General features: G+C 42.0%; 1 protein-coding gene across 1 annotated transcript in view; it reads right to left on the reverse strand.

The window, feature by feature from the left end:
• Positions 1–6,031: 6,031 nt before the first annotated feature.
• Positions 6,032–19,877, reverse strand: part of PSMB2 (proteasome 20S subunit beta 2) — a 35,816-nt gene continuing 21,970 nt past the window's right edge. The window contains exons 4-6 of the mRNA XM_055402449.2: positions 10,025–10,187; positions 8,234–8,283; positions 6,032–6,262 (exon numbers count right to left, since the gene is read on the reverse strand). Coding sequence (XP_055258424.1) covers positions 6,155–6,262; positions 8,234–8,283; positions 10,025–10,187 — 321 coding nt within the window. The 3' untranslated portion in view covers positions 6,032–6,154. The remainder of the gene's footprint in view (positions 6,263–8,233; positions 8,284–10,024; positions 10,188–19,877) is intronic.

Here is a 19,877-nt window from a genome sequence, read left to right on the forward strand (position 1 = left end):
CTGCTTGCCCCACCCCATCCCTAAGGGGCTCCCAAGATCTGAAATGAGGTCTTTCGTCCTGGGGGGTGGGCCTGAAAGCATTCAAAGATGGGGCTGGAGTCAGATCAGAAAAAGAACATTCCTCCAGAAACCCATGAGTTAGGGGTCTGGGTTGGAAAAAGGGGAAGTGGCCTCTTGTGCTGTGTTGATAAGTTGAGCACCCAGGTGTTTGCCTCCTGTGTGCAATTTTCTGACCCTTGACTGCTGAGAAGGGCTTGAAGAGGAGGTTGGCACAGAAAAGCCTGGTTCTGGGGGCCAGTGCTGCCCATTAGGGTGCCTGGGCAGTGATGGGTGCCCCTAGGGGCCAAGGCCTTGCTGTTTTTACTGAGTCCAGGAGGGAAATGAACAAACCAGAGGTGCTACTGAGGAGCTGGTGTGCTTCATCTCGCAGTCTCCTACCCCAGAAGAGGGGTGCTGGCAGAAGGCCCCAGTGGATTCTTTGGATCTCTGCCACTCTTCTAAAGAAGTGGGCAGGAGGGGCCCTCAAGGAACAGAGAAGATAGAGCACAAACTGGGTAACTTGAATCCAGGCTGCACTTCAGTCCTGTTGCTGTCTGTCCTATTTATTTATCATTAAAGTTTAAAAATGTCCAGTGCAACTTATTTACCCCAGTGAGCTGCGGACTCTTGTTTCACAGTCCTCTGCTCACGCACCGAGATGTACAGATGCACTCGGATGGAGAGGGTGTTTCTGCTCGCAAAGGGCTATGGGTGGGCCGGGAGGGAAGAAAGATGTCAGGGACCCTGAAGCTGTGGCTGAGATTTTGTACTTACGGTTGTTTCTCCTGACCCTGCAGTCCGTGTACCTCCCCAGCTCTCAGACTGCTTTCTCATTCTCTTAATAAAACCTTTCACTGGATATGAAGCCCTCCCTGTCCTTCTTCAGTCCAGGCCTGGATTTGCCTCCCCAGATGGCAAGGTCACAGGGGAGAGACAGGGCCTGGGGACTGGGGGAAGGGGGTGGAGTGTATAGGGGGGAAATGTGGGGGGGGGGGCTGTGGGCCCACCATGTGAGGGGATACAGACGGTGGGTCTGTCTGTCTTGTCAATGTGGCTGTTAGTTCTGTGTGTGTGAGAGAGAAGTGAATCCTGGGGAGGGGGCGGTTGTTATTGTGACTTAGTGAGCCTGTGGGTGAAGGTGTCAGTCTAGCTATTAGGTCTATGTGATGTGTCACTATGATCATTGGTGGTGGGTCTAAATATGTGTCAGTTTGAACGCCGATGACTGTCTATCTGGCCCATTCAAGAGTAGCTTCTTTGTCTTTTTGAGGATTTCGTTCTTCAAGCCATTTTTCTTGCCTGCACCTTCAGTCTCTCCGTCCCTACTGAGTCAACCACTAGATCATTCCCGAACGACACATTCTAGGATCTCTTACCTTACCAAACATAAATCCTTTCCTTTTAAAGAGTTCTTAAAAAGATTATGACACCTCTACTTTCACTTCCCCACCCCCAATTCACTCCTCAACCCACTTTACTCTGGCTTCTACCACTACCAGTCTATGGAAATCCACTCAGGAAGGTCATCAACGGCCACAAGTCCAAAGTCCCCTCTTCTGGATTTAGCAGCATTTGATATGGGTGACTTACTTGTGCTCTTCTGAAACACTCCCTGCTGCTGCTGCTAAGTCGCTTCAGTCGTGTCCGACTCTGTGCAACCCCACAGACGGCAGCCCACCAGGCTCCACCGTCCTTGGGATTCTCCAGGCAAGAACACTGGAGTGGGTTGCCATTTCCTTCTCCAATGTGTGAAAGTGAAAAGTGAAAGTGAAGTCGCTCAGTCGTGTCCGACTAGTAGCGACCCCATGGACTGCAGCCTACCAGGCTTCTCTGTCCATGCGATTTTCTAGGCAAGAGTACTAGAGTGGCTTGCCATTGCCTTCTCCGGAAACTCTCTACTCATGTCCAAAATGGAGTACTTGACTCAAGTACTCAAATCTACACCTTCCTGACCTCAGTAAATGGCACCACCCTCTATACCCAGTTCCTCAAGCCAGAGACTAGGAAGTTGTATTTGATTCTTTCCCTGTACCCTATCCATCACAAAATCCATCCAGATAGAAGAATCTCCTCTGCTACCACCCTGGTCCTTGGGATTATTACAGTAGTCTTCCAACTGGTCTGTTTTCATGGGTACACCATATGAAAGCCCTGCCAGCAATCGAGACATTGCCTACTTCTTCAGCCACATCTTGAACTATTCTCTTCACTTCCTTTGCTCTAGCCACACTGGTTTCCTTTCGGTTCCTCAGATTACCACTTTTATGCCTCAGGGCCGCTGCATTTACCGTTCTCTTTGGCTGGAATTCTCTTCCCCCAATTCTTTATAGGTGTGCTGTCAAAGACAGATGGTAGGTGTTTTACAGAAATGAAAGGTTTAGGAATCATCTCCCAGGGGAAAGGCCCAAAGATGTGACTGCTTCTCCCAAGAAGGTTCCCTGCCTCAACCTATACATATGAAAGGATGGGAGGAAAGGTTGGAAGTCTGTTCTGCTTTAATGACAGACCTGGACCTGGCAAGAGACGTTCTACTACTAAAACTATTTTAGATTATAGGAAGTTGAGGGAAATGAATGAAGAAAGACATATGGCACTTAAGACTATTCCAGAACCCTTTTCCATTTCTTAGGGGTTCCTTGTCAGCTTCCTCAACCTCTTCACTAGTCAGAACTAAGCTTCCCTACCCTGAAGCAAAATAGCTGCTCTCTTCTCCAACCTATCCCCTCTCACCCCAAGCATGGGAAGGAATAAATTGTTTCCAGTGTATTAATCACCTGAAAGCAGATGGGAACCAATTGGGAGACCATTCTGAGCGGTGTTTGGCCGGAAGTGTTAAAGCATCAGTGCACTCCCAATGTTTTTCAACTTCAGAAAATCGATTAAGAAGGACAAAGCTGTATTAAAAAAAAATCTAGTAGAGATAACAGATTAGAATATTAGGGTGCACTGCACCACAACCCAATCATACATATATACGTATCTGTAAGAAGGATTTCAGGAAGCAATGCTTACCCTTTATACAGTAGGTATGAAGTAAAAAACGTATGCCGAGGCTATATCAATTCAATGGGCCATGGGCTTTAGGAGGTGTAGAAGAAGGAAAGGAAATTGGGGAGCTAGGTTGGGAGAGGATTATGAAACGCTGAGCATGTCAAACCCAAGTTGGGTTTGACATTTTCAAAGTCACTCACTCATGTCGGAATCTTTGAGACATGACTATACAGTCCGTAGAATTCTCCAGGCCAGAATACTGGACTTGGTAGCCTCTCCCTTCTCCAGGGGATCTTCCTCACCCAGGGATCGAACCCAAGTCTCCCACATTGCAGGTGGATTCTTTACCAGCTGAACCACAAGGGAAGCCTAAGAATACTGGAGTGGGTAGCCTATCCCTTCTTCAGCAGATCTTCCTGACCCAGGAATCAAACTGGGGTCTCCTACATTGCAGGCAGATTCTTTACCAGCTGAGCTATCAGGGAAGAGAAATAGAATAAAGTTGCTTTGTTCTATAAGCAATGGAAACCATCAGAAAGTGTTAAGTGAGGAGAGGAATGGATGATCCAGTTTTTAGAGTACAGAGAAAAAACTGGAGAGGGAGGAGATTAAAAATAGAGAGAAGCTAGGAAGCTGTTAAAGTAGTCTGAGACAGGGCGTTAGGCCTAGAGGTTAGGATTTGGACTTGCCCTGCCATAGCCCAGGTTCAATCCTTGGTTGGGGAACTGAGATCTGGAGATGGAGAGTTTCATTAAAAGACTTAGGAAGTCAAATGCGGGAACTTGGTAACTCTGTGAAGGCAGAAAATAAAGAAGGCAACAAAAATGATGTCCAGCTAGATGCAATGAAGAATGCTGGATCGTATCCTAGAATAGAAAAAAAACATTAGTGGAAAAACTGGTGAAATCTGAGTGAAGGCTGGAGTGTAGTTAATACTCATGTGCCAACCAATGTTTCTTAGTTTTGCAAATGTATTGTGGCTAACATGTTAACACTAGGGAAAACCAGGTGAGGAGTGTAAGGACACTATGCATTATCTTTGCAACTTTTCTATAAAACTAAATTTATTCCAAAATAAGTTTAGCAAAGATAAATGATGCATAGGTTTCTGGCTTGGGCACTTGGGAGCCAGAGGCTGGTGGTAAGGCTCAGCTTTAGACATGCTGAGTTTGATGTCCTGTGACTAGAGGGTGAGATACCTAGAATTAAGTGTATATCAAGCTTAAGAAAGAGATCTGGATTGGAGAAAACAGACGGGAGGTCAGGGTGGGCTGGTGGCCTTCCCTATGAGATTGTCTTGCGGACACATATTCAAAGGCAGAAAATGATTTCATTCTTAGTGAGGCCTGGATGCAGAATAACAACTTTACCAATGATCCTATACTTATTGGGACTTCCCGGGTGGCACCAGTGGTAAAGTGCCTACCAGTGCAGGAGATGTAAGAGACGCAGGTTCGAACCTTCGGTTGGGAAGATCCCCTGGAGAAGGAAAAGGCAACCCACTCTAGTATTCTGGCCTGGAGAAGTCCACAGGGTTGCAGAGTCGGACACGACTGAAGTGACTTAGCACGCGTGCATATGTTTATAGAGCACTTACCACATGCCAGGCCCTGTTCCAAATGCTTTATATTAGCACATGGAATCCTCGTACAATTCTATTTTACAGACCATGAAGCAGGACTTCTTACAATTTAGTAGTGGCACTCAACTAGGGCAAGCATCAGAATCACCTGTGGAGCTTTAAAATAGATGTCTTAGAGAGTCAGGAAGCTAGCCAAAAGCTCACACCTATGCATAGCGATGATGGTGTTGAACCAATGACGAACTAGGCATGGTCATGTGACTCATCTCTCTCCCACTTATTCAGTGATTAGCTCGCTTCTTATGGTGGTACGAAGCACTTACCACTGGTGTACTAAAAAGTATACGGCATTCAAACCTGAGAGTAATTCAATACTCTTAACACAAATGTGCTACCTATAAGGAGTAACTTAGATGACATATTTCACCCCAGATAAACAAAAACTATTGTATGTGGTATTAAGAGCAGCACAGAATGGGATAAAGTTGGGCTTCTCTTAGTCTAGGACCAAATGGTGCTCAAAGTGTGGTTCCCAGACCAGCAGTATCACATCGATCAGAAATATCAGAAATGTAAAATCTCAGGCCACCCCCTCTAACTACAGGAGTAGGACCCAGCAAGCTGTGTCTATAAGGAAGTTGGGATGCATGCTGTAGTTTGAGGATCACTGCTCCAAATTGGTGGTTCTCTATTGTGACTAAGGATTAGAAGCTTTAAAAAATATTCCCAGTTTAGGCCCCAAACTTGTTAGAATCTGGGAGTGAATGCAGGCTAATCAAGTAGATTAAAAAAGAACACCCTCCAGGTGATTCTGATATGTACATCTGGTTAAGAACTACTGTTTTAGTGGCACCAATCAAAAAATATCTACATTACTCATTACCAAAAAACTAGATTAGAAAGTAAAATAAATACCTGGCTAACCACTTAGATTACACCATTCATGGAATATTATGCAACTGTCAGTAAGAGTAAGGTAGCTATGTACTGATATAAAAACCATTTCCAATACTGTTCAATGAAAAAAGCAATATGCAGAATGTTTTAAAATATTTTTTAAAAGGGACATGTGCATGTATGTATTTTATACAAGAACAATATATCTCTAAAGGTTAGATAAGAAATTAGTAGCTGAAGTTTCCTCTGGGAAGGGAAGAAGGTGAATAAATTATAGGGATGAAAGAAACATTTTCACTGTGTGTTTTCGTCCTGCTTGCATTTTTTCTAGATGTTTGTATTATCTATTCAAATTAATTAATTAATAGCAAGCAAACTGTCAGCTGCTGAAGGACAATTAGAGCATCAGTGAAGGAAGGGGGCAGGAGGATCGAAAATCCTCGCAGGAGTCCAATGCAGGTGATGCTCCCTCCACTTCCTTCCTGAGGTGACGTTAGGTAAACTCAGACTCAACCCAGAGGGCTCAATCGATCCACAGTCAGCTTTATTCTGAATTATCTGTGGAGAGCACACATCAAAAGAGTAGAAAAAAATAGAGGAGCTCAGCAAAATCAGTTCCCCGGCAAGTGGGAGCAGGGCATGACGTTAGGAGCCCTGCTTAGGGAAGGAAATGTTGTCCAGGTCGTGGATGCCATTTCTGTCAATGATTCGAACACTGAAGGTTGGCAGATTCAGGATGAAGCGTTTCTGGAGCTGTAGAGAAACATGAAGGAAATCAGTCAACACATTTTTATTGAGAACTCTGGTCCAGGCTCTGTTCGAGGCACTGGACATATAAGCAGATAGTGATTTTTGCGTTGGGGGCGCTTGGTACCCTACTGAGGACAGCTGGTACTAAGATACTGAGGAAAGCCCAGACTGCAGCTGGAGGCTGACTGGAAGGTAGTGAGCAGGAGCTTGACTCTGGTCAGTCAGCTAGTGAAGAATGAGACAATCTAATGTTCTATTCCTCGCCATCTGCCACCAATCAGGTGGTAAACACAGACTTCTCTTTCAAAATATCTCAAGGCAAGAAGCCAACTAAGGAGCTACTGCCCTAGGAAAAGCTCTGGACCAACACCACATACTCCTAGGTCCAGCAGTATGCCCCAGCCACCCACCCACATTATAAGGACCAGGTGTATGTGAGTGTGTCTGTGTGCAGAGCTGGAGGCTGGTGGCAAGGACAGTCTCAGAACTGCTCTTGGAACAACCCCTACTTCTATCTTCTTCAATCCAAGCTGAACTGTCATTAAAGGAACCTCTTTGGGCTCTCATGTGACTGTCTGCTTGCGAGGCTGTTCCAAAGGACCTGGGGTCTATGTACACAAAAGCAGACAGCCCCATTAACCTGGCTAGAGATTGCTGAAGAGCACAGCTGGAGGAAATCTTCGCTTCTGTGGGTGACTCTTCCTGGACAGTTCACTTAATCTCTAGATAGAAGGCACAAAGCTCTACCTGCTCCCTTAGGGACATATCCTGAAAATGTACCCCTCCCCTGGCCCAAGCCCTCCTTCCCTTGATGTTTCCCATCTCCTTTACAGATGAGGACTGGGCAGCAACCACCACTTCCATTTCCACAGTCCTCCCTAGCTGACAACTCTGATGTCCAGAAAAAAGTTCCAAGATCAAGAAAAGGTGATAATAATAAGGAAATGTGGAGGATCCATGGGGAATAAAGTCTCAAAGCATTTCACATTCCAATGGCTTCTTGCTGGCAAACCCTTGCAACACTTGGAGCTGCTGGACTAACATGGCCTCCTGGCTGAATTTTTAAGAAAAGCACATGAGTTTATTCTCAGTTTCTGCTTTGGAAAGGAGATATACAAACAAGAGGAAGAAGGGGCCCTGTGGACTGAAAATGACAGGCTTGTGTAAGAGGCAAACTGACGTTACTGATGCGACCAGCTGCTCTCAACCTCCTACTCTCTTCTCACTAGAGTACAAATTCAGGTTCATCCTTAGGCTATAGGAACAGCAAAAAAACTAAAAAGCCTAAAGGAGCTGCTTTCTTTTCCTCCTCATCCTCCTTTCACATCAGACTCCTAGCAGAAGTATTGGAAGTGGAAGGGCCCATGGTCCTGGCCTCATAAACTAAAGGCTACTCTCCCCATCTGCCCAAAGCCTGCTTGTTAGCTTCTATGGACTCCTGAATTCCCAGGGGTGGCTTTCCCTCCCTGTTAGGGAAGCAGACTTTATGGCAACCCCAGGGAGCACAAAAAATGGAGCAGGTATAAAATCCAGCACAATAGTTCTTAAAGTACACCCTCCTGTTACCACCTGCAGCAAAATCACCTAGGACTGCTGGCTAAGAAAGTCTCAAGAGTTACACCAGGACAACTGATTCAGAATTAAGGTGAGGTGGAAAGCATGAATGTGCCTTTTTCAAAGAAGTTCCCCAGATGATTCTTACACATGCTAAAATTTGATAATTACTAGTCTGGAAGAACCAAAAATAAAAGTAATTAGATTGTAAAATTGACATTGATGAGATGGTGACCCAGGAGAGAAAAAAAATCAGCTTGTTTTGCATCAAACTGTATCCCTGACAGGAACTTCACATATGGTTAGTGGATATTATACTTTCTGGCAAGGATTAGAAAAAAATGCAACTGAGGAAGGAAAACAATAGCAGCCAACAGAGAGACAAAACATTCCTTTCAGGACCCCATGAAAGCTACTCACCTCCTCCAGACATTTCCTAAGAAGCTCCACTGCCTTCTCACGCGAGATAGCTGAAAGAAAACAGGGAAATCAGGTACTCAAGGTGCTGACACTAAGTAAAACTCTCTGCCACAACTCTGAATTAAGTTTCAAACTTTTTCAGGTCAACATGACACACAAACAGATAAGGCAAAAAAAAAAAAAAAGCCAAGGCTTCTGATGTACAACAAACTTTCTCTATATGCAGTTGAGTGTCCCAGGCCCAGTGCTCAGGCAGCCACAAGCCATTGCAAATTGATTTGCTACAGAGAAGGGGAAGCATGACGGAATCTGCCTCCCATGACCAGTGCTTGCCTCCAGAGAAGTCCAGCGGCCTGCTTCTTCTTTACAGCCCATCCCCCAACTCTCAACAACCCCCAGCTCTCCTTTAGACCAGGGCTTAAATCAGCTCCATCTGCCCTGGCCAGCTGCAAATCAGGGAAAGGGAGGACAGGGCCAGTGTGTTAGCCTCACTTTGCCAGCTGGGCCCCAGTTTAACAATAGAAACAGAATTCATAGGATGAGGTTGAGTCTCTCGTAAAACAGGAGCCAAAGGAACTGTCCACAGGCATGGCAAACTGGGATGACATATGATGCAGTTTGGCTTCAGGGGTGGCTGGTGGTCACTTCGGTGGGCAAATCAGCTGTGTTACTGACAGATGCCAAATCAAGCAACGGTCACTAGGAGGCCAGGCTAATCTTTTCAGGATGTGGCCTGGAGCTCCGGCATGGCTGAGGTTGAGTGAGAGGGCAGCACCATAAAAAGAAAGAACCAGCCAGATTCTTACTACACTAATAGGGAAGAGTGGAATGTAAGGCCAAAACTGGTTATCTGTGCTGCATCTACAGCGTGTAAAAGCTGTGAATCCCAAATGCCTATTGCTCACAATGGCTGAATCTGAGGCTGAGGTTGGGGTCAGAAAGTAGAACTTAACACAGAAGCACGCCTGTGTCTAGAGGTTTGCCAAGTGGATGGTTCATGGATAAGTAGAGAGCCAGCTTTCTCATACAGGAGAGGGCAGCTATTATGTGATAAGAATACAGGTTGTGGCCTTAAAAAGCTTTGATATTTAAGAAAAGAAATCCTCAGTTGTCATGCTGGAGTCCTGTTCATCATCATAAGCTCCAAACAAACGTACCCAAACCACTTGGTTTACTTGCTTATTCTCTACACCTGAGAAGCTAATGAGCACCTGCTGCTGCTAAGTCGCTTCAGTCGTGTCCGACTCTGTGCAACCCCATAGACGGCAGCCCACCAGGCTCCACCGTCCCTGGGATTCTCCAGGCAAGAACACTGGAGTGGGTTGCCATTTCCTTCTCCAATGTGTGAAAGTGAAAAGTGAAAGTGAAGTTGCTCAGTCGTGTCCGACTCTTAGCGATCCCATGGACTGCAGCCTACCAGACTCCTCCGTCCATGGGATTTTCCAGGCAAGAGTACTGGAGTGGGTTGCCATTGCCTTCTCCAAATAAGCACCTAAGTAGCGGCAAAATGAGTGCATAACCTGAACTTTTATAACCAAAGAATTACAGTTTTAGTCATTATTCCAACCCCCCTTTAAAACAAAACCCAGCTCTGGACATATGCAATACCTCATTTTACCTGGTGGAAGAGGGACTTGGATCAGCTTTTCCATAACCCTAACGACCTACAGAAAAAAGCTTCCTGAGGGCACCTTCCTTGGCCACCCAACTCCAAGGGGTTGTACATAAAGACGGGAAGCAGCTGAGGACAGGGCTTTACTACTGTTCCCAGCTTGGCGAGCTGAAACTTACTTGGCGTGTAATATCGGTCCAGGATACTGAGAGTCAGGAAGGCACCATAGCCGTGGGCTGCGAAAGGGGCTTTTGCCAAGGCTGCCAGGTAGTCCATGTAGTAGAGCGCTGGGCCCTCATGCTCATCATAGCCAGCCAGGAGGAGGTTGACGTGATATGGGGTCTGCAAAAGAGAGACACTGTAACGGGGCAGGCAAACCAATAACACCAAGAGCTCTCATGGAAGCAGGGACGTTCCAACTGCTGATAAATAACAGCAGCAGCTGAGTAAATGTCGATGACAGAAAAGATTCAGAGAAATCTAAAGGACCCAGAGTGTGGCCAGAGGTAAAGCGGGGCCAGCTGGTTTTCTCTGAACAGAAGACCATGTGGACCACTTTGAGGTATGTGAAGAAGTTGCTTCTTAAAGCTCATGGACCAAAACCTGTTATAAAAGCATTTCAAAGGCAAAGCATGGGTGTTCTTGTGTTGTTCCTAATAGCTGAAACCAAAACACACTATTCTGAGAGTGTCAGGCCACAGGCTAAAGAAAGCTATAGCACCAACCACATCATCCAAAATAAAAAGGCTCAGTATGGGCATTTGGACCACAATCTCAAAAGGTAAACTGTATGTCTCACTATTAAGAAACTAAGTGTTGGGTTACATTTAATAAATCCTGGAGAGGGTGTGAAGGAAAGGCCTACATTGTTGCTTGGAATATAAACTGGTGCAGCCACTATGGAAAACAATATGGAAATTCCTTTAAAAACTAAAAACAGAGCTACCATATGATCTTGCTATTCTACTCCTGGGTATACATCCAAGAAAAGACAAAAACTCTAAAATTCAATACATGCAGCACTATTTACAATAGCCAAGACATGGAAACAACCCAAGTGCCCATCAACAGATGACTGGCTTAAGAAGATGTGGTACATATATACAAGGGAATATTACTCAGCCATAAAAAGAATGAATTATTGCCATTTGCAGCAACATGGATGGACCTAGATAATATTATATGTAGGGAAGTAAGTCAAAGAAAAACAACATTATATGATATCACTTATATGTGGAATCCAGAAATAATACAAGTGAATCTACACACAAAACAGAAACTAACTCAAAGACACAGAAAATATAGAAAACAGAAAAAGGGAAAGGGAGGAGGGTTATAAATTAGGACCATGGGATTAACAGCAACAAACTACTATACATAAAATAGATAAGTAACAGGATTTACTATATAGCATAGGGAACCATATTCAAAATCTTATAATAACCTATGATGGAAAATAATCTGAAAAAAGTATATCTATATAACTGAATCATTCTGCTGTGTATCTGGAATTAATACAATACTGTGTATCAACTATAAAAAAAGAATAAAAAAGAGAAAGAAACAAGTCTTGGGGTAGGGAAGCGTTCAGTTCAGTTCAATTCAGTCGCTCAGTTGCGTCCGTAGAAGGTCTCAAATATTTAAAGCAAATCACTAAACTTTTTTTTGGCCGCGCCACACAGCTTGCAGGATCTTAGCTCCCTGACCAGGGACTGAACCCCACACCCTAGGCAGTCAAAGGGCAAAGTCCAAACTACTGGACCACCAGGGAATTCCCAAGTCATTACACTTTTAATGCAGACAGTAATAATGGAAGTTCATAAGTTCAAAGAAATGTGGTAACTCTAGAAGAGCTGTAGATTTAGGTGAAATGCTAATTATTTTTCTAATATAACAAGGCTGTGCTAAGATAACTAAGAGGTAATTTTTATCAATGAAACAAAAGTAATTATAACAACCTATTTTATAGGTATCCTTTTTCTGTATTACCTGCAAGTATAACAAGCAAGTCTGTCTACAGAGAACCCTAAGTGTGCCTTGATCTTCATCTCTAAATGGATGATTATTTTTCTACACCAGGTGGACCATTTACCATGTTAGATTCAGACTGTCTGTGTTCCCAGGCATCAGGGGTGTGACTTCCATGAGAAATGACTTCCTTTTTCTCTGCAAAGTACATTTTCCCTCTTGCCCTTGCCTCAGTGGATAATGAGCAGGCCTTGCCCACTGTTAGGTGCCCATTCCTAAACTTACAAATTCAATCAAATGGACATTCAATGAAATTAAATACATTTATGCATCATATAATGGGGCATAAGGTAATAACAGCTAATAGTCTTAAAAGTGATGTTTTATATTCTTTGAACACTGATGGGCAGGGGCACTTGGCAGCTTGAAGAAACATTCTAACTTATGTTAGAAGATACACATGAAAACATTATATACCTACTTGGAATTCCAAGCCAGCTGTGCTAAGTAGTATTTCCCAAAGATTACAGAGTAGCTCTAACCTGCAAACAAGTTTCTGCCTTGGGGATAAGATGGTGAATTGTCTCAGAGGAGTAAGAAATAACCAGTAATAGTTAAGTCTTTTGAGAAAATAATTAACTGCCTATTACATTTCCCAGTAAGTAGCATGCTAACCTCTGCCAGTAGTTTCTGGAATTCTCTGCCACATTCTGTGACTACATTCTTAGTAAGTCTGACCTTAAGCAAGACACTTAACCTCTAAGAACATACTTCCTTATGTGTAAAACTAGGTTAATTAATCCTTCCCCTTTCTATTTTCTAGGAAATACGGTGAGAAAAAAATAATAGAGGTGAGACATCCCGAACTCTGGAAGAAAAAATGTGACCTAAATTCTTAGTATATTAGCTATATCCCAGTCTCCTTTTTGATAGCTTACCACTTTAAACAACAACAACAAAATTGTTTGAATTACCTAAAAATAAAAAATAAATGTAACAGTATTTTTAAAAAACTATGACAACACTAATGCAACATCAGGGAGACAAAGAATATCATGGTGTTTTTATAGTTAAAATTAGAAAAGCAAAAAAGAGGGACTTTCCTGGTAGTCCAGTGGTTAAGAATCCACCTTCCAATGCAGGGGACAAAGGTTCAATCCCTGGTCAGAGAACTAAATCCCACACGCCACAAGGCAACTACTGAGCCCACTTGCCACAACGAAGACCATGTGCCGCGACTGAGACCCAATATGGCCAAATAAATAAATTAAAACGAAAAGCAAAAAGAGAAATACAGCAAGGAGATCTGAACTGGTTTCCTTCCCCAAGAGACTTAATAATATAGTTACTTACCTATCACAAAATAAGCTCATCTTTTTGCTAAGAGGATAACAAACCTCCATTTACTAGAGGACATTCCTTTTATGGCTATTTTATCCAGTTGTATATTAAGGATCCATCCAGATATCTAAAGAGACCTAACCAGCAAAAACCATATATGCTCTCTCCAATGAAGATCTTGCCCACACTGAGATTAAACTGTGTTTAAAACAATTAATGTGGTCTTTGAAAGCCACCACAAAATTTTTATGTGAGGATGTCAAGAGAATTCCAGAAACAAACTGTATTGCTTAATTGGTCTATATAATACCATTTATTTATGCTTAAGCATCTGACACACACACTCATCAAAGTTGGTATTCAGAAGCTATAACACGTGGAACAGAAGATAACTCAAATTATTGTGTGACTTTGAATTACCAACTTTTGCATGTGTGAGATGCTTAAGCATAAATAAATGGTGTTATCTAGACTAATTAAATCATTACATCTGTGTAACAACTTGCAGTTTCTGAAATTCTTCTGACAATGCTCCATCAAAGATTTCTGGCTCACACCAGTTTTTGGTTTTTATTTTTAATTTCAAATAAGGTCTTATTTACTGCTACTCCCTACTCCTCTAAGAATCATGGCATTCAAAATGACAAAGCCATACTGATGGGTTTCTTGATTCTTATATATTCTCCTATTCCTGATGCAACAGTGTTTTCCTGGAATAAGACAAATTCCAAGCCATTCAATTTTGTGACATTTCTACAGCATATACATGTGTGACTGTGGTGTGTTTACGGAAATACATAGTAGGTGTAAGACACAAGCCACCCATTCAAATATTTATACCAATTACAAATTCCATGAAGGCAGGACTCTGGCTTGTTCAATGATGTATATATTCAATATAGTATATATTCAATAAAGATTTGCTGAGTGAATAACAATCATACCAAAAAGCCTTATATATTTTTCCATACATATGTGACTAATGCCTAGAATCACAAGAAAGATTAAGAAAATCTCTAAACAAATGTCAGAAAGTGACAGGTCCTACTTCTGAGAACTGGCTTGAGTTTAAGCTGACTGCCAGTATCACTATAATTACACATATACTGCTATTTTTTCCCTAGGTTCCTGGGTCCTTCTCTTTCTAGTTTCCTTTAGACACAGGTTGCTAAGTAAAGAAAAAAATTATACCACAGGCATTTAAAATTAAATGAAGGGGAGAACAATAGCTTAAATAAATATCTCATGTCAGGAAGAAACAGCTGGGTTACACTACAGAGTTAGGCCTGAGTTTGAAATCCAGCTTTATTATTAGACATGTGGCTTTAGAAAAGTAAGTAACCTAATATCTCTGAAAGTGTCTTCATTGCAAACATGGGATACCTACTACAAAAAGACTGCAGTGAACATTCAAAGAAATAATGCATGCAAAATAAGCACAGTACCTGAAACCTAGTAAAGGCTCAATAAATGCTAAAATAATTACTAGGGAAACATAATTACTTATGAAGTTCACAATGTCCATAGAAAAAACAAGGCAAGCACTCAAGAGAAGACCATCCACTCCTAGCAAATGAGATACAAGATAAATTCCTCATATAGTCAAATATACCCTGAATAGCTAAAACAATCTTGACAAAGAAGAATGCAGTTGGAGGAATCACACAGACTTCAGACTATATTACAAAGCTACAGTAATCAAAACAGTATGGTACTAACACAAGAATAGACACGCAAATTAATGGAACAGAAGAGAAAGCCCAGAAATAAACCAATGTACATATGGTCAACTAACCTATGACAAAAGAGGCAAGAATATAAAATGGAGAAAAGACAGTCGTTTCAATAAGTAGTGCTGGGAAAACTGGACAGCTACATGTAAAAGAATGAAATCAGAACATTCTCCAACACCATATTCAAAAATAAACTCAAAATAGATTACAGAGCTAAATGTAAGACCCAAGACATTCTGACATAACTTGCAGCACTATCTTTTTGGATCCATCTCCTAGAATAAAGGAAACAAAAACTAAAATAAACAAATGGGACCTAATTAAAAGCTTCTGGACAGCAAAGGAAACCATAAACAACAGAGTCTGTGGAATGGGAGAAAATATTTGCAGAAGATGTAACCAGGGGGGCTACATTGCTGGCTCAGTGGTAAAGAATCCATTTGCCAATGCAGAAGACATGAGTTTGATCCCTGGTCCAAGGAGATCCCATATGCTGAGGAGCAACTAAGCCCATGTGCCACAACTACTGAGCCTGTGCTCTAGCGCCTGGGAGCCACAAATACTGAAGCCCACACACCCTAGAGGCCGTGCTCCACAACAAGAGAAGCCCCCGCAATGAGAAGCCCATGAGCCACAACAAGAGAAAGCCCGCACACAGCAACAAAGACCCAGCACGGCCAAAAATAAATAAATACACCAACAAAACTTCTTTAAAAAGAAGATGCAACCAACAAGGGATTAATTTCCAAAATATACAAACAGCTCATACAATTCAACGAAAAGTGGGCAGATCTAGACATTTCTCCAAAGACGTACAGGTGGCCAAAAAACACAAGAAAAAAATGCTCAACATCACTAATTATTAGAGAAATGCAAACCAAAACTACAATAAGGTACCATCTCATACCAGTCTGAACTGTCATCATTTAAAAACCTATAAATAGGGACTTCCTTGGCAGTCCAGTGGTTAAGACTCTCTCTGTTCTTCCAATGCAGGGGGCATGGGTTCAATCCCTGGCCAAGGAACTAAGAGCCCACATGCTGTGCTGCCAGATCAAAATAAAAGGAAAAGGAATCCTCCCACACTATTGGTGGGAATGTAAACTGGTGCAGTGATTATGGAGAACAGTATAAAGGGTCCTTAAAAAACTAAAACAGAGCCACCATATGATCCAGCAACCCCACTCCTGGGCATATAGTCGAATAAAGCTCTAACTTGAAAAGACACATGCACCCCAAAGATCATAGCAGGCCTGTTTACAATAGCCAAATATGAAGCAAACTAAATGTCCATCAACAAATGAATGGATAAAGAAGATGTGGCACATGTATATACACGCACATAATTAATAACATACTTAGTAAGTCATAAAAAAAGAATGAAATAATGCCATTTGCAGCAACATGGATGGACCCAGAGATTATCATACTAAGTGAAGTCAGTCAGACAGAAAATGACAAGTATCACATATATGTGGACTCTTAAAAAAAAAAAAAGCAAATAAGCTGACTTACAAAACGGAAACAGATTCACAGACATATAAAAGAAACTTAGTTACCAAAAAGGAAGGAGGGAGGATATATGTGGAATTCGGGATTAACAGATATAGACCATTATATGTAAAATAGATAAACAACAAAGACCTACGGTACAGCACAGGAAATTATATTCAGTATCTTATAGTAACCTATAGTGGAAAAGAGTCTGAAAAAGAATATATATATGTATAACTGATTCACTGCTCTACACCTGAAACATTATAAATGAACTATACCTTAGGGATTTTTTTTTTTTTAATTTTTAAAGGAAAATAAACAAAAATTTAAAGGAAAAGAAATACCCCATATACATCTTCCTAAAGGGATATGGTGGGCTATTTATAAAAGTGCCCAGCACACTGCCTGACACATGGTAGAAATGTATGATAGCTTCCTCCTCTCTCCCTCCTGGACTCTTGGAAGGAGCCCTAAGGTGACAGTATTCATTGTCACAAACATTCACAAGCATTGACACTTCGAGCATATCCGCTTCACAGTATATACACCCTAATCTATCTTGAAATTGATACAGGCATAGAGACATTTTTCTGGAAGTCTGAAAAAACAAAAACAACAAACCCTACATCCAGATTTGGAGAGAGAGCAAATTACCACTTATTACATACCTTCATACTATTTCTACACTTACAGATATGTCCATTCCGAGTGGTCAGCCTCACTTTCTATCTACCTTTTCATCAGTTCCCTTCTTTCCTATGATCAGCATTACAAGTGAGAATTTGCCAATTATCCTGAAGAAATGGGAACACTAAAAAATCATGATAAAACTGCCAGGAATCCTCTATCTTTAACAAGGTGATCCTTATCCTGTGCATGACAGAATCTAAGTCTTTGGCTGTCTTCACTATTCTAATTATTTAGATAGCAAGTCTAAGTAATAAAGCAAAGTTATGAGGTCCCCAAGGGAAGGAACAGTATCTTCTATGTCTAGGCATCTCCCACAGCAAAGGCTAGCACTAAATATTACACATAATTCTTAACTAACCTAAACATCCAAGTGACCAATAAATTAATCTAAACATTTAGCTGAGACACTGTCCAATGGCCATAAGGATCACCGTCAATGGTTTGCAAGGCAAATACCAACATGTTTAAAGTTGTATTCAGGGACTTCTCTGGTGGTCCAGCAGTTAAGGATCTGCCTTACAATGGAGGGGACACAGGTTTGATCCCTGCTCAGGGAACCAAGATCCCACATACTGTGGAGCAACTAAGCTCATGCACCGGAACTACTGAGTCTATGTGCTGCAATGAAAGATCCGAGTTTGACACAATGAAGATCCCACATGCTGCAACTAAGACCCGATGCAGCTAAATAAATAGATACATATTTTTTAAAAATTAAAAAATGAATTTGTATCTGACACATATAAATTTAAATGAACCACCCTGCGAACTCAAAATGAACTTTAGTTTGTAAAATAAAGTACAACTAAAATTTTGCCTCTTTTTATAAGCAGGGAAAAAAATAAAACAGCTAAATTGGTATCTTTTCCTACCTTAAAAAAATACATGATATAAGCTTATTTTTAAAGTGGAGATCTTTAAGTCATTTTGAGATTTCCTCATCTATACAACACAGATAATAACAGTATCCATCATTATAAGGTTATGGCAAGGTTTAAGTAAATAAATGTAATGTGCTTTAACTAGAGGAATTAAAGAGTCTCTTAATGCAGATGAAAGAGGAGAGTGAAAAAGTTGGCTTAAAACTCAACATTCAAAAAACTAAGAACACGGCACCTGGTCCCATCACTTCATGGCAAACAGATGGGGAAATAATGGAAATGGTGACAGACTTTATTTTCTAGGGCTCCAAAATCACTGTGGATGGTGACTGCAGCCATGAAATTAAGACACTTGCTCCTTGGAAGAAAAGTAATGACAAACCTAGACAGTGTATTTAAAAAGCTGGGGTAACTCTGCCTACAAAGGCCCATCTTGTAAAAGCTATGGTTTTTCCAGTAGTCATGTACAAATGTGAGAGCTGGACAATAAAAAAGGCTGAACACAGAAGAAGTGATGCTTTTGAACTGTGGTGCTGGAGAAGACTCTTGACAGTCCCTTAGACTGCAAGATCAAACCAGTCAATCCTAAAGGAAATCAACCCTGAATATTCCCTGGAAGGACTAACGTTGAAGCTGACGGTCCAATACTTTGGCCATCTGAGCGAAGTGCTGACTCATCACCGACTCAATAGATGAGTTTGAGCAAGCTCCAAGAGACGGTGAAGGACAGGGAAGCCCGGTGTGGTGCAGCCCACGGGGTCACAAATAGTCAAACACTACTGAGTGACTGAAACAACAACAAATGTGCTCAGTGAAATGCCTGTTACATAGTAATAACACAGATGATCTATTATCACCATCGTCGCCACCACCACCATCGTTTTTAGGATTTGATCGCATTATTAACAGATCTAACTGGATAATACTAAGATCAAGAAGATGTACCAGGGAATTCCCTGGTGGTCTGGTAGTTAAGCCTCCAAGCTTTCACTGCTGAGGACTTGGGTTCAATCCTTGGTCAGGGTACTAAGATCCCACAAGTGACATATCACGGCTCAAAAAAACAAGTACCACAGAATGCTAATAAAATTATCCACCTTTTTCTGTTGCTAAAAGGAATACAATTAAAGCCAGGGGAATTAGTCAATAAGCACATCTCTTATGTCCTTCTCCCTGGGATTGAAATGGACTTCCTAAGTACCTGTGAACCCTGCAGAACTGAGTTCAGTTTCACTTTGTACCTCTGAGCTCAATTCCCTTGTATATTTGAAAGTGGGAGGTATACATGGCACACACATATGCAAACTTTCCTTCTAACTCTTGGAGCATTTTCTTCTAACTCTTGTGCATACAACTCCTTGTATATTCCCTCTCTCATGAAAAAGAAACACTGCAGTGATTAAGAAGAGTGTGAAATTCCATAAATTTTACAGCTAAAGAGAACGTTGTGATAAATACACTGAAACAACAAAATCAGCGACGAGAGTCTGGGCGGTGACAAGCAGCGGTGTGACATCTGGCGGAAGCCAAAGTCACAGCAAGGGGGAGAGAGGTGGGCGTGAGGAAGCATCCTGCCGAGCGTGGACACAGAAAAGGAGAGGAACTGACAGCCTTCCTTTGGAGCCAGGCCAGCCTTTCCCACCTCTAATTGAACAGGACGATGTCGCTCCAAGTGAGGTGCCTTGGAGAACGATGCAGTTTCCTCTGCAACGTGCGGCACACCTTGGAACATCAAGCAGCATGTGAAGTATACTTCCATTCCTTGTGGGCCAGTAATTTGGTAGGAGAGGCAGAACCACCAACGGGACAAAGGATTTGGCTAATGACGACAGTGTTTCAATAAAGCCGCTTCCAAACAGAGACTGGGCTTTGAAGGGAACAGTGCCTGAGATCTCATTCAGTCCAGTCGACTGTCAGAGCTG

Source organism: Moschus berezovskii, chromosome 4 (assembly GCF_049115385.1).
Source record: "Moschus berezovskii isolate FMDL1 chromosome 4, NW_MosBer_1.0, whole genome shotgun sequence".
In the NCBI taxonomy this organism is placed as follows: Eukaryota; Metazoa; Chordata; class Mammalia; order Artiodactyla; family Moschidae; genus Moschus; species Moschus berezovskii.